This window comes from Elgaria multicarinata, chromosome 8 (genome assembly GCF_023053635.1).
Source record: "Elgaria multicarinata webbii isolate HBS135686 ecotype San Diego chromosome 8, rElgMul1.1.pri, whole genome shotgun sequence".
Lineage (NCBI taxonomy): Eukaryota > Metazoa > Chordata > Lepidosauria > Squamata > Anguidae > Elgaria > Elgaria multicarinata.
In genome coordinates, this window is record NC_086178.1 from 7,424,852 (window position 1) to 7,450,876 (window position 26,025).

General features: G+C 45.5%; 1 protein-coding gene across 1 annotated transcript; it reads right to left on the reverse strand.

Moving 5' to 3' along the window:
• Positions 1–984: 984 nt before the first annotated feature.
• LOC134402378 (cytochrome P450 2J5-like) lies at positions 985–21,350 on the reverse strand. The gene is made up of 9 exons (XM_063131796.1): positions 21,180–21,350; positions 18,574–18,736; positions 13,838–13,987; positions 12,117–12,277; positions 9,960–10,136; positions 5,519–5,660; positions 3,614–3,801; positions 1,755–1,896; positions 985–1,190 (listed from the first exon to the last, which is right to left on the reverse strand). The coding sequence occupies exons 1-9, from the start codon at positions 21,348–21,350 to the stop codon at positions 985–987; spliced, it is 1,500 nt and encodes a 499-aa protein (XP_062987866.1).
• Between the last annotated feature and the right edge of the window lie 4,675 nt (positions 21,351–26,025).

Consider the following 26,025-nt stretch of genomic DNA (forward strand, 5'->3'; position numbering starts at 1 on the left):
ATTGGCCAGGGACCAACAAAGCAGGACATTGTGCCACAGCACCCTCCCACCCATGTTCCCCAGCAGCTGATGCGCACCGGCTCTTTTCTACAATAGCTTCGGGTGAGCCCAAGACCACAGAAAAGCTGGGCCTAAAGTGGAGGGCAAGATCCCGGAGCAAAGGAGGGATCATCCCTCCCTGATCACAGGATCCCCTGTACATCATGTGGATGCAGAGGGACGATCCTAGGATAAAGCCCCATCTAGCTAAGGCCTGAGCCCAGATGAAACCTTTAATCGCTAGATAACAAAGCCAAAGCAAGGGGGAAGAACCCACACCCATCAGAGTAGCACAACCAATGAACTGGAGCTGGAAGGAGAAAGGGCAGGGTGGAATGGAAGAGCAAACAAGCAAAAACCCACGTGAAAGGGACCGTGTGCGAGGAAGCCCTTGACGCGCTCATGAAACGGAGCTAAAAAAGGCAGAGACAAACCAGAGGGGAAAAAAATAGGTGTGATGGAGCCCTTACTGATGCACTGGAACTTGAGAGATCCGGGTTCTAGTCCCCACTCAGCCATGAAGCTCACTGGGTGACTTTGGGCGAGTCCCTGACCTAACCAACCTTACAGGGTTGTTGTGACGCTAACATGGAGAGGAGGAGGATCATATATGCAGCTACAGGCTCCTTGGAGGAAAGGCGGGACATAAATGTCACAAACAAATAAATATAACTTTGTGTTCCCCAACTCCAAAACCAAACTGACTCTCCTAAATTCACCACCTGCAAATGAGATGGCGGATTGGGGAGGGGACAGGATTTCGGGTCAGCCCTAAACGGCGCTGACTTCGTTTCACGATAGATCTGCCTGAAGGACGGATGAAGTGGAGAAGTTCTGGAGCCGAGGGAGTCTGAGCAGTGAGCAAGTCAAGGCTGAACCTCAGACAGAAAGGAAAGGGGACGACAGGAAAAGTTACAGTCCTGAAAGAAGGCCCTGTGGTTGTTTTCAGGTGCTTGATGAGGTACCACAGCGGGGAACAGCACAGAGTTTGAAAGGATAGGGATGGAACGACAGCCCCATGACCGGTTCTATTTTGAGTTCTTTTTCGGTCACTCCTTCTGGCAGCTGGAGCCTGAATGCTCTCAGCAGTTTGGTAAAGAAAAAGAAGAGCTCCATTTTCGCCATCTGCTCCCCGAGACAAACCCGATGTCCTGTAGAGGGATTAAGGGGAAAGCAGTGAGTGAGTCAGAACCTATTTTTCCTGTTCTCTAGTGTATCTCATTTGGTCAACACCTAGATTTCACCTTAAGAATTTGAGGGGTAACATCCAATGTTAGTCCTACTTAGAGTAGACCCATTGAAATGAATGAGATGTACATCGGTCAGTACTAACCTCCGTCCCATTCGTTCAATGGGCCTACTCTACGTAGGACTAACATTGAATGTACTGGTAAACCGATTGGTAAACCAAGGCACCACCTCTCCAAGTGGCCCATCCTCAAATCTCATTATTATTATTATTATTATTATTATTATTATTATCATCATCATCATTATTATTATCACACCTTTTCCCCAGTACTGGGCCTCAAGACAGTTTACAAGATTAAAACATGTACAATTAAAACACATAAATATAAATTACAAAAGTTAAAATAGAATTAAACCTACAGTAAAATTAAAAACACGTGTTTTTTTGTTTTGTTTTTAAACTGTAACAGATTAAATCTACTTTGATCTCTTTGAAACATGCCTCTAAACCTTTCAACAATTACCTGCTCCAAATGGGAGAAATTCCTCTCTAGCCATAAAATTTCCATCCTTGTCCAAAAAGTTTTGGGGGTTGAACTCTTTGGGGTTTTCCCATTGCTTGGGATCATGAAGTACAGAGCACAGATCTGTAACAATAATTGTGTTCTGAAAGGAAGAAAAAGATGACTCAGAATACATTTGGACCAACGCACAGTGGTCATCTAATATCACCCCTCTCACACACATACACATAGGCATGTTAACATATGCATAACACATGCACACTCACATACACATACGAATAGTTTGCAAAAATGGAAAAGAAACTCAAGGTGTGGAACCCATAGGTGTGTGCAGCACATTACATTAGTATGTGCACATAGGGATTTTTTAAAAAATTATTTATTTATTTATTTATTTATTTATTTATTTATTATTGCATTTCTATACTGCCCTATAGCTGGAGCTCTCTGGGCAGTTCACAAAAATTAAAACCATTCAAAGTATAAAACAACCACAATATAAAATACAATATAAAAGCTCAACCAGATAAAAACAGCAGCAATGCAAAATTACAAATTTAAAACACCAAGTTAAAATTTATTTATAGACTGTTAAAATGCTGGGAGAATAAAAAGGTCTTCACCTGGCGTCTAAAGGCATATAATGTAGGTGCCAAGCGAACCTCCTTAGGGAGCTCATTCCACAGACGGGGTGCCACAGCAGAGAAGGCCCTCCTCCTGGTAGGCACCTGCCTCACTTCCTTTGGCAGGGGCTCACGGAGAAGGACCCCTGAGGATGACCTTAGGGTCCGGGCTGGTACATATGGGAGGAGGCGTTCCTTCATATAGCCTGGCCCCAAGCCGTTTAGGGCTTTAAATGTTAATACCAGCACTTTGAATCTGGCCTGGACCTGGACTGGCAGCCAATGAAAAGGACTGGCGTGATGTGGTCTCATCAGCCAGTCCCTGTTAGTAACCGTGCTGCCCTGTTTTGTGCCAGATGAAGTTTCCGGATCATTTTCAAAGGCAGCCCCACATGAACATTTATTGAATACTCAGTCATAAAATACATTTTAATCCATTTTTTTATTAAACGCTGTAGACACTGACGCCCTACTACGCATTCAGCTTGTCTGACTGTGGGAGGGCCATTGCAGATGAGGGGGGAATTGAAGAAATGCTTATCGCTTGAGACATTAGGGTGTGCCTGGGCACACCTGGCACACTCCTTGCACACAACTATGGTGGCACCAAGGGGATTGTGCATTGTAGGGAAAGAGATTGTGACGAGGGTAGACAAAGAGCTATTTCATCATGTGCCTATTTTTGTATCATTGGTAACTTATCTGCCATCTTGAGAGGGCTCTGTTCTTAAAGATGGCCTAAACATGTCTTTATTTATCTAAAATGGTAAGGATGGTTTCTGTACTCCTGTGACACTGCCTTAACAATAATTCCTTCTTCAAGAGAGAAAAACTAAGATCTCACTGCACACACATTTCAATTCATTCTTGACTCTGGTATATAACCTATATTCCTGAAACCAAAATAGAAGGGGTCAATGTCAGTAGCTGTTTGTCATGTGATGTTTCTGGTTTATTATTGGAATACATGTGGTTACCCTAAATGAGATAATTGTCACGGGTGCTGCAGTGTGTCGACACCAGAAATACATCTAGTCAGGGCCTTTTAGGTAGCTGCACCCATGTTCTGGGACAGTTGGGTCATTCTTGACTTTCAGGTTGTTGTTTAATTTGGGGGGGGGCTTCTGACCCTTTGAATGTTGCAGTACACCAGATATTCCCATGTCAACACCACTGAAAGTGTCTATTTTGGATGTTCTTGTGATACAGGAGTGCAGCTGCAATACATTTCTATACCTTGGGAATGATGAACCCATGCATGTTCACATCTTTCACAGATCGTCTGGGGATCCCGATTGGTAAGGCGTATTTTACACGCAGGACCTCATGAATCACAGCATTGGTGTAGGGCAGCCTCTTCCGGTCTTGAAAGCAGATTGAATGAGGGGAACCTAAAACATCGTCTATCTCTTTGTGGACTTTATCTGAGGGAAATGATGGGAAAGGATGCTTTACTATTGCTACTGTGTGTTTTTTACCTCAGAAAACCAGGCAAACGTTGGGCCTGTTCAGACATGATGCTAAACCATGGTTAGGCTGCTAACCCCTTTTCAGCAAATGGTTTGTGAGCATGTTTAAACCATGGTTATGTAGCCAACAAGGTTAGGAATGGTTCACACAACACGCTAAGCCATAATGTTTAGCTCAAAATGCTTAACCACCATGGCTTATTTTATATATTTTAGTTATTAAATTATTTGTATAGCACCACCTCACCATTTTCGGCATCGTGGCACTGTACAATAAAAATAAATAAAACAGTTTAAACAGTTTAGCAGTTTGAAACCAAGGAAGCTGATCATTTAAAGCACTCAGAATCCACATTAAAATTCAAGTCACCACTCCCCCAAAACTTAACGAGGTCATTGAGGGACATTTATTCCACATGAAATTACTCCATGTAGTTCCATAAATAACCATTGAATGTAATCACATTTAAATAGTATCTAGAAATGCAAAATGGTGTCCCAAATTTAAAAACTGTGGAGGGATGTGGAAGATGTCCTTTTCTGACTGAAAGAAATTTAATAATATTTTTAGGGCACGATCCTATGCATGTTTAGACAAAAATAAATCATAGGACTTATTTCTGTCTAAACATGTATAGGATTGGGCCCTCAATCTCAGATATGGACCAAGGAAGCAGTTTTACAGCACCCAAAGAGAAAATCTGAAGACCCAAATAGGGTCTTCAAAACCCAATAGGTTTTACCATAACGAACAAACCCATCACTGGCAAATATAGCTACGTTAGGCCACAGCTAGACCTAAGGTTTATTCTGGGATCATCCAGGGTTCGCCCCTGCCTGAGCACTGGATCCCCTGTGTGTCACCTAGATGAACAGGTTTGATCCCTGGACGATCCAGGGATAAACCTTAGGTCTAGCTATGGGCTTAGTTTGTAATCTAACAATATACTCAGCAGCTAGTTTGAACATAAATGCCTGAATCACAACCCACTAAAATCCTATTCCATTTTATGGCTTTTGCTAATTTAGTTACATATTATAAATATCTGGTGTTAATTTGTCCAAGCTTTTGAATTTGATCAGGCAACATTTATCTTCCATAAAGCAATCAGGAGATAATACAATTTCGTATTACATATATTTCAAATGCCTTCATTTTAGTTCACTAATTTACTTTGAAGCAAGTCCATTCATTCAATGAAACATCTGTGGTCTTAGTTAGACCTAAGGATTATCCCAGGCAAATGGAGGGGTCGTCCCTGCCTGCTCCTGGGATCCCCTGTGTGTCATTTGGATGCACAGGGATAATCCCAGGATGTTCCCGGGATATAGGCCTGGTCTAGCCATGGCCTAAGATGGATGATTAAGTCTGGGGCGGGTTTGGTGGTATTTACAGGATGTCCTCATTCCAGTTGCTTGTCAGATATGAATGAGTATTTATCATCCACCCACTATGAAATCTTTGAAGAATTACAAACAGTGGAGGCTGGCATCTCTGATTTCAGTAGGACTGTAGGTCCATTCTGGGTGACTGAAACTCAGAGAGGATTCACCATCCCAGTGATATTGGAACCACCAGACTCCACTGATTACAAACCATTAGTATGAAAACAAATGCTTCTCTACAGGGACCGAGGGGGGATCTTGGTTCCATTACACAAGACTTTCTTACCTTGGATATCTGGATAAGCCACCATGAGAAGAAGTGCCCATTGCAGTGCCGTAGCGGTTGTTTCTGTCCCAGCAACAAAGAGGTCAAAAATGCATTCAGACAGGTTCTCTTCATTATAGGTAGAAGTGGGGTCACCCTTGCTCTGTTGTTGAGGATAGAAAAGATGAAACATCGTTTCAAACCAATTATAGGACACACTTCAACGTTTACTGGGCTTTGTGGGGTGGGGACTCCTATCATGGTATCATATTGTTTGGTTCACAGGTGAGAATGCAGAAAGGTCTTTGGAAACAGCCATGGCCTGGAGTAGGACTCTAAGGACTCATCTACACCAAGCAGGATATTCCACTATGAAAGTGGTATATAAAAGGCAGGAGCCACATGACTGCTTTATAGCGGTATTGAAGTGCCGTGACAACTGTTGGGGCCCATTGACACATATACCATATACCGCTTTCATGGTGTTATATTCTGCTTGGCGTAGATGTGTCCTGGGCCCCAACAGTTATTTTATTTATTTATTTATTTATTTATTACATTTCTATACCGCCCAATAGCCGGAGCTCTCTGGGCGGTTCACGAAAATTAAAAACATTCAAAGTGTAAAACAACAGTATAAAACCATAATATAAAATACAATATAAAAGCTCAACCAGATAAAAACAGCAGCAATGCAAAATTACAAATTTAAAACACCAAGTTAAAATTTATTTATAGACTGTTAAAATGCTGGGAGAATAAAAAAGGTCTTCACCTGGCGTCTAAAAGCATATAATGTAGGTGCCAAGCGAACCTCCTTAGGGAGCTCATTCCACAGTCGGGGTGCCACAGCAGAGAAGGCCCTCCTCCTGGTAGGCACCTGCCTCACTTCCTTTGGCAGGGGCTCGTGGAGAAGGACCCCTGAGGATGACCTTAGGGTTCGGGCAGGCACATATGGGTGGAGGCGTTCCTTCAGATAGCCTGACCCCAAGCCATTTAGGGCTTTAAATGTTAATACCAGCACTTTGAATCGGGCCTGGACCTGGACTGGGGGCCTTGCTAGACCTACCTGAAAATCTGGCGGGGAGTTGGGGCGACGGCGCACTACAGCTAGCGTGTGCCATCGCCCTTTTCCACACGTAAGACGCAATGATGCAAGGGGAAGCCCCGTCGCGTCCGCCATTTTTTTTAACAGTTAAAGGACCATGTGCGCAGGAGTGCACCGCCAGAGCAGGTAAGATTTTTTTTTACAAAAATTAAGGCCCCCCCGCTCCCCCTGCCCCTGATTCCCCCAATGCCTGATGCCCCCCCGCTCGCTCGCCCGTCCTCCCCCCATGCCCGATGCCTTGTCCCCCGTCCTCCCTCCATACCCGATGCCTTGTCCCCCGTCCTCCCCCATGCCCGATGCCTTGTCCCCCGTCCTCCCCCCATGCCCAATGCCTTGTACCCCGTCCTCCCTCCATACCCGATGCCTTGTCCCCCGTCCTCCCCCCATGCCCGATGCCTTGTCCCCCGTCCTTCTTTCCCCCCCATGCCTGATGCCTTTTCCCCGTCCTCCCCCCATGCCTGTGCCCATGCCCATCCTTCTTCCCCCGACCCCATCCCCCGTCCGCCATGCCCATGCCTGTGCCCATTCTTCTTCCCCCGCGCTCTCCTGCTGGGTCGGCCTTTCCCCCGGCCCCTATCTCCCCCCCTGTGATTCCCCCCCCGCCCGATGGGCGCTGTGCCCAGTCCGTGGCTTCTCCCAGCTACTCGCAAATAAGCTAGCAGCCGGAAAAAGCCACGGACCCTGATAGACCTTCCGCAGCCCCAGCCTGAGGCCAGGGCTGCAGAAAAACAGGGCCATAAGCGAATCTGCTTATGCCAGGTTAAGGGAGGCTTTAGCCCGGCCTGACCCCGGAATCCCTTGTGCATCATCTGGATGCACAGGAGGGAGACCGGGCCTCACACCCAGCTAACACCAGGTCTAGCAATGGCCTGGCAGCCAATGAAGCTGGAAAAGGACTGGCGTGATGTGGTCTCATCAGCCAGTCCCCGTTTGTAACCATGCTGCCCTGTTTTGTACCGGTTGAAGTTTCCGGACCATTTCCAAAAGGCAGCCCCACGTATAACGCATTGCAGTAATCCAAACGAGAGGTTATCAGAGTGTGGATAACTGTAGCTAGGCTATCTCTGTCAGTACTACTATGAAGCAGTAGTGTGGCTCCTGCCTTTTATATACCGCTTTCATACAGCTTTCATAGTGGAATATCCTGCTTGGTGTAGATGAGACCCAAAATAGCCATTAAGGGGGGGGGGGATAAAAAAAGATATCTCTGATACCACCCCCTAAAAACTATGCACAGTAAGACACCATAAAAAGCTCTTTCTGAGTCAGCTCCTTCCCAAATCACTTTGGGAGGAGGATGCAAAGGCAATGCACTCACCTACACAAATTTAGTGTCGGTGGATGAGTTTCCCTGCCATGAATATTTAACCCCTCCAGATCTTGGCTGTGTAGTGTGGGGTGAAGGATTCTATTACACCCTAGAAATTTGCACTCATTTCCAGATCTTTGCTTTAAACACCAATTGCCTAGGGAGGTTGTGGCCTCTCCCACACTAGAGGCCTTCAAGAGGCAGCTGGACAACCATCTGTCAGGGATGCTTTAGGGTGGATTCCTGCATTGAGCAGGTAGTTGGACTCGATGGGCTTGTAGGCCCCTTCCAACTCTGCTATTCTATGAGTCTATGAAATAAAGAAAATGGCGTGACAAGCAATTCCACCTAGTTAGATCATTTGTTTTCTCTTCCCACTGCAACTCTTTTTTCCTGGTGCTTTGAGTAGCCTTTCCTCCTTAGAGGAATCTCCTTCCTCCTCCTCGTCGTTGTTGTTGTTTTTGAGGGGGGGGACCTATACTTTATGTCAGGCCCTGCCATGCAGCGAGATGAAGCCACCTTCTTCAGGTGGCATCATGAATAGGGTGTGTGCAGGGCCAGTGCCAGGCTTTTTTGCGCCCTAAGCAAGGTGAGCTGCTTTCACCCCCCACCCACCACCCCACCGTACCCACCACCACCCCAGGTAGGCGGAGACAGGCGGTGATGAGGTCACATTACCTATTCCTCACCCAAAGTCCTCCTGGCTTGGCGGGACGCTGCGGTGGGGGGGGTGGGCAGCTCCATGTTCTGACTTCCGGCGTGCCCGTAAGTCAGAACGTGGAGCCATCCGTTCCCCCACCACCACCGTCCAGGCTTGCCTTTGGCTGAGAGGGCCCAGCTGAAGCCAAGCTGGGATGGTGTGGGGGAGCGAACATGGAGCCATCCGTTTCTTCCCCCCCCCCCCCAGCGTCCCGGCTTTGCTTTGGCTGGGTGGGCCCAGCCGAAGCCAAGCCGGGAAGCTGAGGGAGGGCGGTCAGACGGCTCCATGTTCTGACGTCCAGCGCGCGCCAGAAGTCAGAACATGGAGCCATCCGTTTGCCCACCCTCCCATCCCAGCTTGGCTTCAGCTGGGAAGGCCCAGCTGAAGCCAAGCCGGGATGGGGGGGGATGAACGTGGAGCCGTCCATTCCCCCCCCCCCAGCGTCCTGGCTTGCCTTTGGCTGAGAGGGCCCAGCTGAAGCCAAGCCGGGATGGTGGGGGTGTGAACATGGAGCCGTCCATTTCCCCCCCCCCCCGCGTCCTGGCTTGGCTTTGGCAGGGAGGGCCCAGCCGAAGCCAAGCCAGGATGGGGGGGGATGAACGTGGAGCCGTCCATTCCCCTCCCCCCAGCGTCCTGGCTTGGCTTTGGCTGGGAGGGCCAAGCTGAAGCCAAGCTGGGATGGTGGGGGAGGCGAACGTGGAATGTGGAGAGCTTCAGCTGTGGGGCGGTATATAAATGTAATAAAAAATAAATAAATAAAGCCGGGAAGCTAGGGGAAGGCAGTCAGACGGCTCCATGTTCTGACGTCCGGCGTGCGCCGGAAGTCAGAACGTGGAGCCGTCTGCCCACCCCCGCTCCCCAGTGTCCCGGGTTGGCTTTGGCTGCTGGGCGGGCACCCAGCTGAAGCCAAGCCAGGGACACTGGGGGAGGCCGGGGGCAGAAGGCTTCAGAACGGCGCGCCCAGAAGCTGCCCTCACTTGGCCAGAGCGGCTCTGGGAGAGGGAGGGCGACTTCCGGGCACGCCGTTCAGCGCCCCCTTACCTTGGTGCTCTAGGTGGCTGCCTAGCTGGCCTCTATGGCAGCGCTGGCCCTGGGTGTGTGGAATATATAACGGGAGTGATTTGTGACTGTTTGAAGCAGGGCTGAGACTACACTTGCATCCCTCCACATGTTTCTGAACTCCAATTCCTGTCCTTCCTCATTATCGGCCATTCTGGCTAAAGTTGATGGGAATTGTAGTCCAACAGCATCTGGAAGGTCACATGCCCCTGAGCCCTAGTTTAAAGTGTGGGGCCGAGCAGGGCTGAGGTGCTATTCGGGCTGGAAAATTGCACTCAATACTTACTTTCTCTATTTGAAGTAGATAGAAATCAGTGAAATCTTGTGGCTCGTGTATCGTCAGACATTCCTTATGCTTCTCTATCTCCGTCTTTGCAAAGGACAGCACCAGCTGCGTGGAGGACAAGGCCTTCTGGTGAGGCCCTGGGAGATGCAGCATCAGCCATGGGAACAGTTCAAGCAGCTACAGGGAAGGTGAAAGCAACATCCGGTCACTATCGTGCATAAGCTTGGTAGCATCATCCATCAGCCAACTGATTTGATTAGCACTTTGATTCAGTGGTCTGGACTCTGCTTGAGCTGCGGCTACACAGCTATGGGGGTTCTTTGGCTCACTGTAGTTCCTGGATGCCAGGTGGAGCAGGGACCAGGAGCAGTTTTCACCTACTCCAACTGATTTACTAATTTCAGCCCTTTTGTAGAGCAGCCAGACGGAAGCCTCTGTCATTCATGCCCTAGATATCTAATCCATGTTTGGTGACTTTGGCCTTAGCTAGACCAGGCTATATCCCAGGGTGATACCCGGAATCATCTCTGTGCGTTCACATGATGCACAGGGGATCCTGGGATCAGGAATGGATCATCCCTTCCTTGCCCCAGGATACAGCCCTACCCTTTGGCCCCGCTTTTCCACGGTCCTGGGAGTCCGTGGAGTGTGTGGCCCGTTTCCGTGGGTTTACTCCGCTCTGTGTAATTACTCGCGTGGAGCCGGAAGCCATGCACGGGGCGCAGGGCAGGGACAACGGGGAAAGTAGGTAAAAATTTTTTTAAAAAAACTTACCTTTGTGCATGAGCATTCATGTGCTCCGTCCCCTTTAAGAAAATAAAAAATGGCGGGCGCGACGCCTCTCTTCCTGATGTCGTCGCGCCTTACGTGTAAACGAGGGCGAAATCTCGTGTTAATCGCAACGTGAGGTCTCCCATCCTCTCCCCCGGAACAAAAGGCCTTTGACTCATATTCCATTAGACTGCATTCAAAGACAGTCTAGGATGTTTAACTGGTCCAAAAATGCAGCTAGCAGGATTTTAATTGGGGCCCAGTGATCAGAGCATATAACATTGCTCTTATTCCACCTTCATGGGATCAGGGCACTGTAAGAACGGACTTATCCTTCATGAACAATCCCCGATCCTACCGATCCGTTTCCAGGGATAGTTTGTCACTACATCTACATGAAGGGTTTGCCCCGGGGCATGACGCAGCCGCCATTGCAAAGCCAGCCGGGTGCAAACCCTGGAAACTCCATTCCAAAAAAGTTGGGCACTTATCCAACTTTTTTGGCAGAGGAGCCCATGGCGCTCCCTGACTGGTCGCCATGGGTGGCCCCACACCTCTAGAGAAATACAAAAAAATAAAAACAGGGGGGAGGAGAGGAACAGGGCCTTTCCTCCTTCCCCACCCTTTAAAAAATATATATAATCTATATCTGCGGAGCTCCACAGAAACATATAATAAAAATGCGGGGGAGGGGAGGAATGAGGCAGCAGAGGAGGACAAGAGAGGGACTGGGAGAGCCTCCTCCTTCTGGCTGCCTGTTCCTCCCCTCCCTTTTTAAAATTTTATAATCTCTATCTGCAGAGCCCTGCAGAAACATATAATCAAAATAAAAATGGGAGGGAGGAACAAGGCAGCCAGAGGGAGGAGAAGTGGTTCTCCTAGTCCTTCTCGCGTCCTCCTCTGCTGCCTCGTTCCTTCCCCCCCGTTTTTGTTTTTATTATATGTTTCTGCAGAGCTCCGCAGATAGAGGGTTTTTTAAAAGGGGGGGAAGGAGGAATTACCTCATTCCTTTCCTTCCCCCTCCCCGATTTGTTTGTTTTTTGTTTGTTTTGCTTTTCCAAAGGCACAGATTGGAAAAATCAGACTTGAAGGAGCAGAATTATCATCTAAAGGATGCACGGACATCCGTAAGTGGGGAGTAGCGTGCATGCAATAAAATGCTCGTCTGATGATGCCCCTTGCCTATCTTTCTAACTACTTTAGGGAGCAATTCTATGCATTTCTAAATTTGAAAAACACATTCTACAACTCCCAACATGCCTCAATCAGCAACGCCATTTTTACGGTCTAAACATACAGAGGATTGCACAGCTCATGGTTCTGTGAATGCCGATTTCAGGTTAGGGCCCTCTACCTGACCCAGTAGGAAAGAAATAGCCAACTCACAGCATGAAAGGGGCTGCCTCCAAATTTTAGGACATAATCAACGGCATCTATCAGTTTCTGGAACTTTTCATCTTCAAGAGAAAATCGGTATCCGAAAGACAGCATGCAGATCATGGTGGAGACGGCATTAGTGATGGGTAAAAGAGGGTCCAGTGGCTGGCCTGCAAATGAAGTGATTTTCAGTCATGTCAACACTATTCTGCCTTGCCTGTTAATACCGAGAGTACGATTCCATGACGGAGCTGGGGGAGAGTGCTAGGTTTGACTACAATCTAAGGTCATAGCTAGACAGGGCTTTATCCCAGGGCGAACTCCGGGATCATCCCTGTGCATCCACATGACACACAGGGGATCCCGGGACCAGGGAGGGATGATCCCTCCCTGGCCCCGGGATCATAGAATCATAGATCATAGAATAGCAGAGTTGGAAGGGGCCTACAAGGCCATCGAGTCCAACCCCCTGCTCAGTGCAGGAATCCACCCTAAAGCATCCCTGACAGAGGGTTGTCCAGCTGCCTCTTGAAGGCCTCTAGTGTGGGAGAGCCCACCACCTCCCTAGGTCACTGGTTCCATTGTCGTATTGCTCTAACAGTCAGGAAGTTTTTCCTGATGTCCAGCTGGAATATGGCTTCCTTTATCTCGATCCCCCGTGTCCTGCACTCTGGGAGGATCGAGAAGAGGTCCTGGCCCTCCTCTGTGTGACAACCTTTTAAGTATTTGAAGTTATATATAACTGAACTGATACAGTCCTCCACTTTGGCCCCAGTTTTTCTGTGGTCCCGGGCTAAGCCCAAGACCGCGGAACGTGTGGCCTGTTGCTGCGGGTTGACCCAGCTCCACGCGAGCTGCTCCCATCGGGGGGGGGAGCAGGGGAAAACAATTTAAATTTAAAAAAGGACTTACCTTTTGCGCATGAGCGTTTGTGCTCTGCTGGTCCTTTAAAAATAAAAAATGGCGGGCGTGACGCCTCTCATGCTGAGGTCGTCACACATCGCGTGTAAACAGAGGAGGGATCTCGCGTTAAACACAACACGAGATCTTCCCTCCTCTGTCAAGGGATAAAAGGTAGGTCTACCTAAGGCCTGAGTTTATATTAGAATACAAGGGCAGATCCACACAGAGGCTTCGGGACGCCCTGAAGGCGCTTTAGGGCGCCCCGAAATCGATGATGTACATCCTACCTTAACCGTTCCAAGAAGAGGCGGAGGAGGAGGAGGAGGCGCCGCATCGCCCCTCACGGGGACGGGATGAAGAGTTGCGGCTTCGCTGGGGAATCAGCAGCCGCCCACCTACCCGCCGGCCTCCTTTTGCCGGCGAAAGAGCCACCCGGGCCCACCCAGGTCGGAGAGCTCGGCGGAAGAAGCCACCGCCGGCTTCTTCCGCCGAGCTCTATGACCCGGGTGGCTCTTTCGCCGGCAAAAGGAGGCCGTCGGGTAGGTGGGCGGCAGCTGATTCCCCAGCGAAGCCGCCGGGCGCAGCAACACTTCATCCCGTCCCCGTGAGGGGCGATGCGGGGCCTCTTCCTCCTCCGCCGCCTCTTCTTGGAACGGTTAAGGTAGGGTGTACATCATCGATTTCGGGGTGCCCTAAAGCGCCTTCAGGGCGTCCCGAAGCCTCTGTGTGGATCTGCCCCAAGTCAAACTAAAAATGCAAGAAATTATATTCCAAAACATTTCTGCAGAGAGGAAGGTATGCCTGCATCATCTCCTAATATTACGTACCGTTTGCACGTGCAAAGGTCTCCACAAGCCAATGGGCCTCCTCTTCTATTTGGCGCTCCATGCCCTTCTTCCCCAGTCCCAGCTTTCGCATTGTCACTACACTGAACCGTCTGTGCTGCTTCCAGGTGCGACCGTTTGAAAGCACAAGACCTGAGGCCATCAAGAATCAATGAGAAAGTAGTGCTTTGCTTTCTGTTAACAGCCATTGAAGTTTCAAGGATTGAAAATGCCAAATACAGTGCCATCATCCATAGTTTCCGGAGGCCCCAGAAAGCACGCTTTCTCCTCCTCCGCTCCCGATTGCAGCCGGGGGCGGGGTACAGAAGGCACACTTTCCGGGCCCTTCCGGGCCCTCCGGAAAGTACATAGTTTCCCCAGGAATGCTAATGATGCTTTCTCGTCCTCCTTAAAAGCAGTTGGGGGGGGTGCATGGGAAAGTGGAGACAGCCACAGGAAATTAGGGTGTGCCTGGGCACACCTGGAACCCCCAGGTGGGCATGCTGTGCCACGACACAGGTTCTTTACCACAGGCCTGTCCGCAGACACTTCCTGCTCAAGCTAAGCGCCCCCGCTTTATGAGCCTGAGGTGAGGGACAAACATCACCTTTCTACAAACTATGTGGAGAAAGAAGGGGTTAAACAGGAATGATTTCAGGAATAAAATAACGCACTGTGAATTATATGTGCTGATGGTGAATTAATGTCAGGACAGGTGTTATATGTATATAACTGCAGATGATAAATGCCAAGGAGACACGTGGGATTTTGGGGGTAGTAAAACAAACAGAATAAAAATGCATTTCAATGTTCACAAACTTTGTTTCATAATAAAACTTTTCAGACCCTTGTCAAAACCTCTCATCCAATCCTTTCTCTCTTCTCATACACGCTTTCCTTTCTCTCACACCTTCACTCTTGAACTTTCTTTATTGTCAGGATTATTTAATACACCCCAACTGACTATCTGCGCCCTACACTCAAAAGACAACCCTCTTTACCCCGATCCTCTCATTCTCCCTTGAACCAAAGTACTTTAAAAACACCCCCCCCCCTTATCACCCCAGTCATTCCCTTATATATCCTCCTCCCCCCTCTCCTAAGATATTCAATCTCCCCCCACTCAGGTCCACATTCTAAACACAATAGACTTACAAATCCTAGACATACATTAGGGAACTGACATGTGGGGTGTAACGCCACACATGCCTATGGTGCTTTCATTTTTCTAGAGTCCTTGAAGCGCTCTAATCAGTTACTTCAAAAATATTTTTGTTCAAGTTCTCAGGTAGCCATTTAATTTTTATCGAGTATCAAGTTAATGTTATCAACATTATTTTTGATCTCTCTATTGGGGTCTTGCTCCATCTTTTATTATGTTTCTTTAAAACAGGGTGTGTGTTTGAGAAAGCAAAAGGAAAAGGAAGATGTTATGGTAACACACGGATGCCTCATTAACAAAAGCTACCTCTTCTGATGACCATAATGGGCTAGCAGTTGAGATTCTGCCTAACCAAAGGCTGGTTATTTGGAATGTGGAATGATAGTGACCGGTGCGGCTGGTTCTAACCACCAGCTATAATCTGAGATTGAGCCAGGTTGGGTGTGGGGGATTGGTCAGATGAATGGAGTGTGTGTTACTGAATGTTTGAGTTGTGAGCAGGTGCAGAAAGAGTGTGGAAACTTCTGATGTTGTAAGGATGTGCTTGGAAAACTCTGACACCGCAATCCATGGAATTTCTCCGCTGTGGCACCCTGGTTGTGGAATGAGCTCCCCAAAGAGGTCCGCCTGGCGCCTACGCTGTACTCTGTTCGTCGCCAGCTGAAGACCTTTTTATTCTCTCAGTATTTTAACACTTAATTTTAACTTAAATTTAAATTTTACTGTTTTAACTCTGTATTTTAATCTTATATCAATTTCTGCTGCATGGTTTTATCCTGGTTGTGCTTTTTATACTGTATTTTGTATTTGTGCTTATTTATTTATATATTTATTTATTACATTTCTATACCGCCCAATAGCCGGAGCTCTCTGGGCGGTTCACAAAATTTTTAACCTGTTGGTTGTTTTATTATGGTTTTAATTTTTGTGAACCGCCCAGAGAGCTTCCGCTATTGGGCGGTATAAAAATGTAATAAATAAATAAATAAATTCCAGAGTAATCATCATTTTCTTAATAGTATCACTCTTGAACTAAATTCTATTCTGTATGATTATATCTCTACTTTTGTGTGCGTATTTTTGCTACTGCTTACACCCAGAAACATTTTGAATTGTAATCACTTGCAAGGTGACTCACCGCGGCTTATGATCATTTCCATCTGTTTAAAAGCATCACTCTTGAATTAATTCATTCTTGTATCTGTGTTTGTGCCATTGTTAATACTAAGAGACATTGTGTATTGTAATTACTTGCAAGGTATGCTTCTACCTATTCCAGACAGTTGTTTGTCGTGCATATTTTAAAAAAATAATATTTCAATTGCATTTAAATTTTTGTCATATTGAGCGTTCATCTGATTATCCAAACATAAATATAACGAGAGAGTATTTACATAAAGTGACTCCACCCAAACCTAGTAATATATACTGAGAATATCTTAAAGGCAATACATACAAACTAGGATTATAAAATATTCATGGGAGTAATCTCAGATAGACTGGGACAACTGACCATATGTTCATACTGATCAAACAGGATTCATCAAGAATAGACAGAGAGCAGACTCCATTTGAAAAATAATAATCATTCAGTCATTGTATTTCTATACAACCAAACAGACAAAGCTCCCTGGCAGTTTATAACAACTTAAAATCCTTAATGTTCTACAGTACATCCTTATGTTATACAAAGGAGAGGGCCTTCTCACTGGTGGCCCCCCAATTATGGAACGATCTCCCTGCTGAGGTTCATCCGGCACGAACATTGTTCTCTTTTTGGCCCCAGGTGAAGACTTTTCTCTTCTCCCAGGCATTTAACAGCATATGTTGAGTTTTTTAATTGATCCCAGATATATCTTTAGGTATGGCTGAGAGCTCAAAGTTGTTTTAAGTGTATATTGTCTTAGTATGTTGTCTGTTTTTATGCTTTTATAAAAGCATAAAAGAGAGGTTCGCCAGGCGCCTACACTGTACTCCTTTCGTCGCCAGCTGAAGACCTTTTTATTCTCTCAGTATTTTAACTCTTAATTTTAACTTCAATTTAAATTTTACTGTTCTAACTCTGTATTTTAATCTTATATCAATTTTGCTGCGTGGTTTTTATCCTGGTTGTGCTTTTTATACTGTATTTTGTATTTGTGCTTTTAACCTGTTGGTTGTTTTATTATGGTTTTAATTTTTGTGAACCGCCCAGAGAGCTTTGGCTATTGGGCAATATAAAAATGTAATAAATAAATAAATAAATAAATGTATGCTTTTAAATTTTGTATATCAATTTTTAATGTTTAATGTTTTAATCTTTCTAAACCGCCCAGATGTAGTGATGGTCACCAATTTGGATGGCTTTAAAAGGGGGTTGGATACTAGGGCCCGATCTACACTAAGCAAGATATAACACTTTAAAAACGTTATGAAAACGGTATATGTAATGTGTCCTGGGCCTGAGCAGTTGTCATAACCATTATAAACTGTCATAAGCAGTAGCGTAGATCCTGCCTAGGAGCAGGGCTTTCTCCGCTGTGGCACCCCGGCTGTGGAACGAGCTCCCCAGAGAGCTCCGCCTGGCGCCTACACTGTATTCTTTCCATCGCCAGCTGAAGACCTTTTTTATTTTTTCAGTATTTTAACATCTAAATTTAAACTTTGCTGTTTTAATTCTGTATTCTAATCCTATATCAATTTCTGCTGTGTGGTTTTATCCTGGTTGTGCTTTTTATATTGTATTTTGTATTTGGGGTTTTAGCTTGTTGGATGTTTTATTATGTTCCTAATGTTTTAAATTTTTGTGAACCGCCCAGAGAGCTTCGGCAATTGGGCGGTATAGAAATGTTATAAATCAATAAATCAATAAATAAATTCCTGGAGGAGAAGGCTATCAATGGCTACTAGTCCAAATGTAACTCCAGTATCAGAGGCATAAAACCGATAGACACCAGTTGCTGGGGAACATGGGTGGGAGGGTGCTGTGGCACTCATGTCCTGGTCGACAGCTACATGGCCACTGTGTGAACAAAGTGTTGGACTAGATCAGCCTTCCTCAACCTGGGGCGCTCCAGATGTGTTGGACTACAACTCCCAGAATGCCCCAGCCAGCTGGCTGGGGCATTCTGGGAGATGCAGTCCAACACATCTGGAGCGCCCCAGGTTGAGGAAGGCTGGACTAGAAGGACCCTTGGCCTGATCCACCATGGCTCTAATGTTCTTATGTTCAGTTCCAAGTGGTGGAACGTATCTTAAAGTCAGTTGCTTGGAAACATGAGCAGGTGGGTAACTCTTTCATTCCTGCCCTGCTTGTCGGCTTCCCAAAGCCACCTAGTTGCCCACAGTGGGAACAGAAGGCTAGACCATATATGCCTTTGGTCTGATCCAGCACGGCTGTTGTTAACGTCTTGTCTCAATGCCTAATGACTAACTTCATAAATGCAAGGCACTGGTGATTTCGAGAGCTTCCCAGAAGGCTGACAAAGCAGGGATTTCCTTTATTCCCTTTCGCTTGAAGTCCCTGCATTATATCACAAAAGCAAAAGCAAAAGCAAACACACACAAAAGCACAGTAATTCACTAATTCACAACTTACCCCGTCTTTTTAATGCCATTTTAAAGAAATTGATCACTAGTCGTCCAGAGAATTCTTCTGAATATTTGATCAGACCTTCTTTTACGGTTTGGTATCCAGACAGTATCACTACAGGATGATGTCCTATCCATACCGTGTAAATGTTTCCATATTGCTTAGCCAGCTACCAATTGGATTAAAACAGAGATAAGAGTTTTTATATTCAAGTTAAGCATATTATTTCAAGTTAATATATTTATTTATTTAAAACATTTATATCCCACCCTATATCATTAAGATCTCAGAGCGGCGTACAGATAAAAACATACAGTATAAAACAATAAATACACACAGTTAAAAACAAATTAAACCATGATCCAAGTTAAAACAATATATAATTTAAAAGCAGTAAAAGCAGTTAAAACAGTTAAAACCATGTGCCAGTGAGTTTAACCATCAAAGGAAAAAGCCCTGTTTTCACTTGGCGTCGAAATGCAATCAATGTTGGCGCCAATGGGGCCTCCAAGGGGAGGGCATTCCACCACAGAGAAAGCCCTCTCCCTTGTCCCATCATAGCATATATGTTGCATTGGTGGGATGCGGAGAAGGGCTCCTCCAACAGATCTGAGGTCTCAGGCAGGCATATATAAGGAGAGGCGCTCTCCCAAGTATCGAGGTCCCAAGCTGTTTAGGGCTGTAAACGTCATTACCAACACCTTGAATTCCGACCGGAAGTGTATAGGCAACCAGTGCAGTTCCTTTAAGACCGGTGTCATGTGGTCTCTGGAAGATGTACCCGCCAGCAGTCTAGCAGCTGCATTTTGCACTAGCTGCAACTTCTGCGTCGTCTTCAAGGGCAGCCCCACGTAGAGTGCATTGCAGTAGTCTAATCAGGAAGTTACCAGTGCATGCACTACTGTGGCTAGGTTGTCCCTGTCCAGGAAAGGCTGTAGCTGGTGGGTCTACTGAAGCTGACCCCAAGTACTCCGTGCCACAGAGTCCACCTGGGCCTCCAGTGACAATGATGGGTCTATGAACTTCAGCCTCCCTCAGCTCTGCAGCATCTGGCCAGGTGTAATTGTCCCTCTGCCCAGTCTGCCTCCTGCTTTTCCTTTCCTTCTCAAGACCCTGCCTTTTATTTCTTTATTTGTTTGTTTATGTATACTTTTCATATGCCCTACAGGGTACAGGGTCCTCACAAAGCAGTTTAGAAAGACTGCAAAGGATGTGAGACGAAGAATAATAATAAAAAAAGCTGCTGGCTTAGGACCTTGGTACTTCAGGGAGCGCTTCTCCATATATATGCCTGCCTGAGATTTGAGATCTGTTGGAGGAGCCCTCCTCCGCATCCCACCAATGCCAGACATACGCTGTGATGGGACAGGGCTTTCTCTGTTGTGGCACCCTGGTTGTGGAATGCCCTCTCCTTGGAGGCCCGACCAGCACTGACACTGGCTTCATTTCATCACCAAGGCCATAGCTAGACCTAAGGTTTATCCCTGGATCATCCAGAGGTCAAACCTGTTCATCTAGGTGACACACAGGGAATCCAGTGCTCAGGCAGGGGCGAACCCTGGATGATCCCAGGTTAAACCTTAGGTCTAGCTGTGGCCCAAGTTAAAAAATGTTTCTTCATCAAAGCCTGTGAGGGCTAAATTCTCCATGGTCACACATAGTTTAAATTGTTTTTAATTGTTTTTATTGCTTTTTAAAAAAAATTCTACTGGTTTTTGTTTGTTAACAATTTAATATGTTTTTTTTAAAAAAAAAGCTGTGCAAGTTATTAACGCTTATATTGTTCTGACTTTATCTGTACTCCGCCCTGAGATCCCAGCGATATAGGGTGGGATACAAATGTTTTAATAAATAAATAAATAAAATTAATGAGATTTTGGCTTTCCAGGTGGGGCTTCACATGTAACTGTCCACTTATTGATTTGGATGGTTTTTATACTATGCTAACACCAAAATGTTTCCCTTGGCAATTTACAGGCAAAATAGAAAAAAGAAAAAAGAAACCAATGAAATCCATACAGCAAAGCAGTTTAAAATATTATCACTTCAACCAGAAACATGGACCTTCTAAAAGCACCGTAGAGTCCAGGGCGGAAAAACCTGCACATCTAACAAGCATGTCATAGGTATTGCCTGAATATTCTCCTCATGAATTTGGATGTTCTATTTCTTTCTGTGTATCTCAGTGAGCCTCCTTCAGTTTTATGGTAGACAGCAAATGCAACCAGTTATACGGCCAATCCACTTGCAATTATATTATAAAACAGAATAGCATTTCTGGAGAGGTACACAAACAGGAATTGGGTATAATGATGAGAAAACTGAAATCCATACTGGACTAATAATTGGGTGTGCAATTGAATCTCCTGTGAGATACAGAATACCTGTGAAATGACGTTTGGTTTTTGCAGAATAGAGGGTCAAATACATCACAAAGGTCTCTGCTAAAGAAGTTCCCAAACCCCTTACATTTCACTCATTCATTTTCTAGATGGTTTTACCAACATAACACTTCCATCCACAGTTGCCATGGGAAAGGGGGGGGGGGAACCATTCACCATTCTCTCCAGGAAGGTTTTTACTCAGCTGATTACTTATTTAGAAAGATGTACCTCACTGAGAGAATCTTCACAGAGCTTGAAACCAGTTCGCCACATGCTTCCAATGAGGGGAAGTGGAAGAGGACCGGGTGGTAAGTGTCTGCATGTCCAGAGCTGTTTCAGGAACCGCAGAATGAGAAGAAACACTAGTAGAACCAGGGACAATTCCCAGGTCAACATCATTCTCCTGCCTTCCTGTTCTCCGTCTTCGTCTGATTCCTCCAGATCTACACCAAGCAGGATATAACACTTTGAAAACGTTTTGAAAACTGGATATGCAGTGTGTCCTGGGCATCGTGTAGATCCTGCCTGGGTTTTTGCCTTCCACAGAGATATAGCCACTTGCCTCTGTGTTTTTCCCCCCATTAGCCACCTTTTATATACTCCACATTCAGGATGAATAAATCAAGATTTCTTGTGCCACATCAATTAGTAGTCTGTCTCTGATTGCATGAAGAGAGACTAGCATGTCTCATTTCACAGTTGCTTTAGATATGTGCCAATTAAAAGGGAAAAGAGTTTGACCAAGCAATTCTACATAGAAATTTCACTGGGGAAGAAGCAACTACTGTCAAATTGTACACTCAACCAGCCCAGAACCAGACCATAGCTAGATGGGGCTTTAACTGCAGCTTTAACTGTTGTGATGAAGAGGGAATTTCACCAGGTTCCCCATATATACAAATGACACCTGCTGAAATTCCCTTTTCTATGCAACTGTTAAAGATACAGGAGTTCTGTCCTCCTTTTCATATGGTCACCCTAAGCTAGTAAGAAGGAGGAGAAGGAGGAGGAGGAGGAGGAGGAGGAGAAGGGGAAGGAGAAGGAGAAGGAGTGTGCATTTGCAAATTGAGCCATTATTGCCTTTCTAGTTGGGAATTTGAAAGTGCTCTCTTTTGATTGCACTATTGAGGTCCCTTGAATCTAAACATGTGTGCGACCCGAGTCGCTCTTACCCCGGCAGCAGGAGGCCGGCGGGGAGGCGGCGCCGGCGGCAAGGACACGGCCAGATTCCCCCAGCCGCCACCTCCTCCGTCTCTTCTGGGCAGGTAGCTAGGGAATCTACACCATCGTTTTGGGGGCGTACTGGAGGCGCATGCAAACGCCTTCAGTACGACGTGTACATTCCCTCTGGCTTTCCTACAAACTGTTCCTTCATGTTCAGAGCCTAGACAACACTTCCGGCTGAATTCAGCTCTTTGGCTTGTGCTTTCACAGTTTCTGAAACACTGAAAAACTGAAAAGCGTTGTCCCTGGACAGATCACCTTCATATACCAGCTGTTCTCTAAGGATATTATCTCTCATGTCAAAGATAATTCTGTCCCTGATCAGAGACTCTTTCAAGTCACCAAAATCGCAATTCTTACTTATCCTTCTGAACTCGGTTACATATTGATCCAGTGTTTGATCTGCTTTTTGTATGTGTGTAAAAAACCATTTTCTTTCAAAAATTTCCTTTTTTTAGCCACGCCATATTCTTCAAACTTATCAAATATTACTTCCAGATTGATATTTTCCCCTTCAGGAAGCGCAGAGTTATTATAAATGTCCTCCCCTACCATATGAAGAAAAATGGGGGATTTGATGCTAGCATTTTTCTCTTCTTTTCCTATTTTGTCTTTCTGTTCCTGACTTGAAAGAGCTTTTCAGGAGATTTTGATGCAAATTCCCCTCACTCGTAGCATTTGCAACACAGACTTATCCCAGGGTTCATGATGTTAGAAAATGTATGTCTAGGAATTCGTGGTGTACATTCACACAGTTTATGGATGTTGTAGCTATTTTTTTCCAGAGTTACATTTTAATCCATTACTACTAATAATTAAAAGCTGGCAGCCAGAGGGAAATAATTTTATATTTTCAAAGTGATACCAGAAGCTCCAAGGTGCAGATTATGCAGTGCTTAATCGTATGTGTCTTTACTTTGGGGCGGTTGTAGTAGTGACTGACAGTATGGGTGCAAGAGGTCCTGCTATTTGCAGATTTCTTTTATGACATAGCCACAGGCAATTCTCTGTTCTCCTCCTATTAACAGTTTTATAAGTGGCATTTCATCCGTAGTATAGGGAAGTGTCTCTCAGACACTAATCAGGGGCTCAGATAAGTAATGGCAGACAAGCTGTCCCTAAAGATATTGCTTTTCTAGCACTCTCTCCTATCTTCTCCAGTGTTGTGAGTTGGCTTTCAGGTCTGCCCCTATGGCAGCGGTTCTCAACCTGTGGGTTGGGACCCCTTTGGGGGTCGAATGACCCTTTCACAGGGGTCGCCTAAGACCATCGGAAAACACATATTTCCAATGGTCTTAGGAAACTGTATTGACTGAACTATGTCATGTATCATCTTTTGTATTATTAAAGCTATTGTTATGTATTATTTTCATTAGCAAACCATCCAATGACAATGGATCGTGTAGAGAAGAACGAAAATAATTTTATGGTTGGGGGTCACCACAACATGAGGGACTGTATTAAAGGGTCGCGGCATTAGGAAGGTTGAGAACCACTGCCCTATGGGGTTGTTTGAGATCCGATAAAAGGATGTTAATGTTTTTTACATCACTGCAGATGGTCACCTGAATGGGCAACCTCTTGGCAAAGGTGAGGTATGAGATGTAAACCGCCCAGAGAGCCCTGGCTATGGGAGCAGTATATAAATGCAATAAATAAAATAAAATAAAATAAAATAAATAAATAAACTGGTCAGAGAGCCCAAGTTATGGGACAGTATAGAAATAATAATAATAATAATAATAATAATAATAATAATAATAATAATAATAAATGAGATCAGAGGCCCATCTAGTGAACAAATGTGGAAAGGCGAAAACCATTTCCTCACTCCCAGTGGCGGCCGGTGGCTCCGATGTCAGAGGGGCAGTAAATCTGCTCCAGGCTGAAGTCAGAACCAGTTGGTACTCTAAGGAAACTGTGCAAGGTGTTTCACATAGAGAACAGAGAATTGCCTGAAACAATAGCTCAATACGGATCTGAAAATAGCAGGACCCCTGGCATTAGAGCTGGTAGCCACTTTTGCAGCCCCCCCCCCCAAAAAAATAAAGATAATATGATTAAAGCATAACATTACCTTCATCTCAGAGCTTCTGGGGTTGCTCCCAAACAAAAAAAAATTAACCTTTTCTTTGTCTGCCAACTTTTACTTAATACAAATATTGCATTAAAACATAGCAATGGAAAACTCCATAAACTCTGAGCCTATGCCAGGAATCCCCCAACACTTTCCATCACCGCGATCGCTGGGATAGGTCTATGCTGCAGATGAGGGGAATTCGCATCAAAATCTCCTGAAAATGGGAGCTCTTCAGAGGCAAATTTTCTGCCCTTAGGAAATTAGCATTTAGTTAGGGTGGTTCTGTTTGTTTGATTGTTTTTGCATCACTCCCTAAAACAGACATCTTGTAAAATAAGTGCAGACAGATTTCATTGGGACTCTTAATCCATTCCAGCACGATATTGCTGTTGTTGTAAAACAACACACTTTGAAGATCAGGTTTTTCTGTCGCTATTCTACACTGTAACTCTTCAGATTTGAGTTAGAAGACAATATTACTGTGACTCCTACTCCGTTCCAACCCAGTATTGCCGGCATTGAACAGCTCAAACCACAGAAGGTGGGTTTCTTTCCCCTGCTCCTCCGAAGACTGGAAGCAAGCAGAATATATGGAGTTTTGTTTGCTTTTTCCATTCCCAGTACAACAAGTGTCTTGCATATATCCATAGGTTCTTACCGCTTTGAATCGACACAAAAGAGAGACAGTCACAGAAAGAGAAAGGTTGCAGAAGCCATTCAAATCAGCTCATCCTGAGTGCAATCAGGAGTATCACAGGTACGCCCTACCCTGGTCACTCCTTCTGCCTCGTTGGCAGGAGCCTGGGCAGGGCACAGGAATCGAACAGGTAGCAACCTGATAGGGTTGGAGCCTAGATCTCATAAAACGGATTACAATATTTTTTACTAGGTCACAGCTCTAATTAATACCTTTGCTGTGCTCCTCAGGCTGGTTTCTGCTTGGTCTGCTGAGAATGATGGGAACTTTTTATTGGCGTTGAGAAGAATTCAGTGAGTCAAACCCAAATCCATCACGATATTGCAAACGCAACCAAAAACCAAGGAATATGTTGTAAGTCAAACCTGTTGGAGGTAAACATGTTTTTTTTTAATAGAACAGTGAGAGTTGCACTGAAATCAGATTGTATCATGTTGACTTTGGAGTGTATTAGGTAGTATTTTGCAGAGCCTTTGACAAGGATCCAACTAGGCAGGTGGATATTTTCTGCTGCTGTTGTTGGGTGTAGCTTTTTCTGTTTATATGCGTTGGATGTTTTATAGCTCAGTGAAGTTTTATGAGGCGTTCACATTGCGCTACTGTTTTTATGAGGGGAGCTTGGATGGTGGAAAGGTGGCAAATACATTTGAAAACTACCCAGGGAGCTGTCCAACCAAAACTAAGCCAAAAGACCCCAGTCCAGAGAAAGTGAGTCCCACAGTGAGAAACAATGAAATCAAAGGGACAAGTTTGTCATAGCCAATTTATGTGCAACAATCTTTCTTTGGATTGGGGCTAGGATGTATAATTCGTCTCATTGGAGCCAATCAAGTGCAATTATCTGGGATATGAAGTATGACACACAGGACCGGAATTCCATGTTGATAGAAAACTGTCCGTGGGCAGAACGGGCTTTTTTCGTTATCTTCCTCCCAGTAAATTGGCCATTGTCTAACTGCAAGCATGTCCTGTTGAACTTCCAGACTAGCACGGAACAAACACGGGGGCAGACTAACTCAACAGACAGAAGGGATTAAGGGTGTTGATTCAGGATACAAGCAAGGTGATCAAAG

Excerpts from the sequence above, each read along its gene's own strand:
- LOC134402378 (XM_063131796.1), bottom strand. The coding sequence starts at position 21,350 with ATGATGTTGACCTGGGAATTGTCCCTGGTTCTACTAGTGTTTCTTCTC. Across the intron at positions 12,278-13,837 it reads GACCTTTGCACGTGCAAACG|GCCAGCCACTGGACCCTCTT; the intron begins GTACGTAATATT and ends CTTCATTTGCAG. Across the intron at positions 1,897-3,613 it reads ATGGGTTCATCATTCCCAAG|AACACAATTATTGTTACAGA; the intron begins GTATAGAAATGT and ends TCTTCCTTTCAG.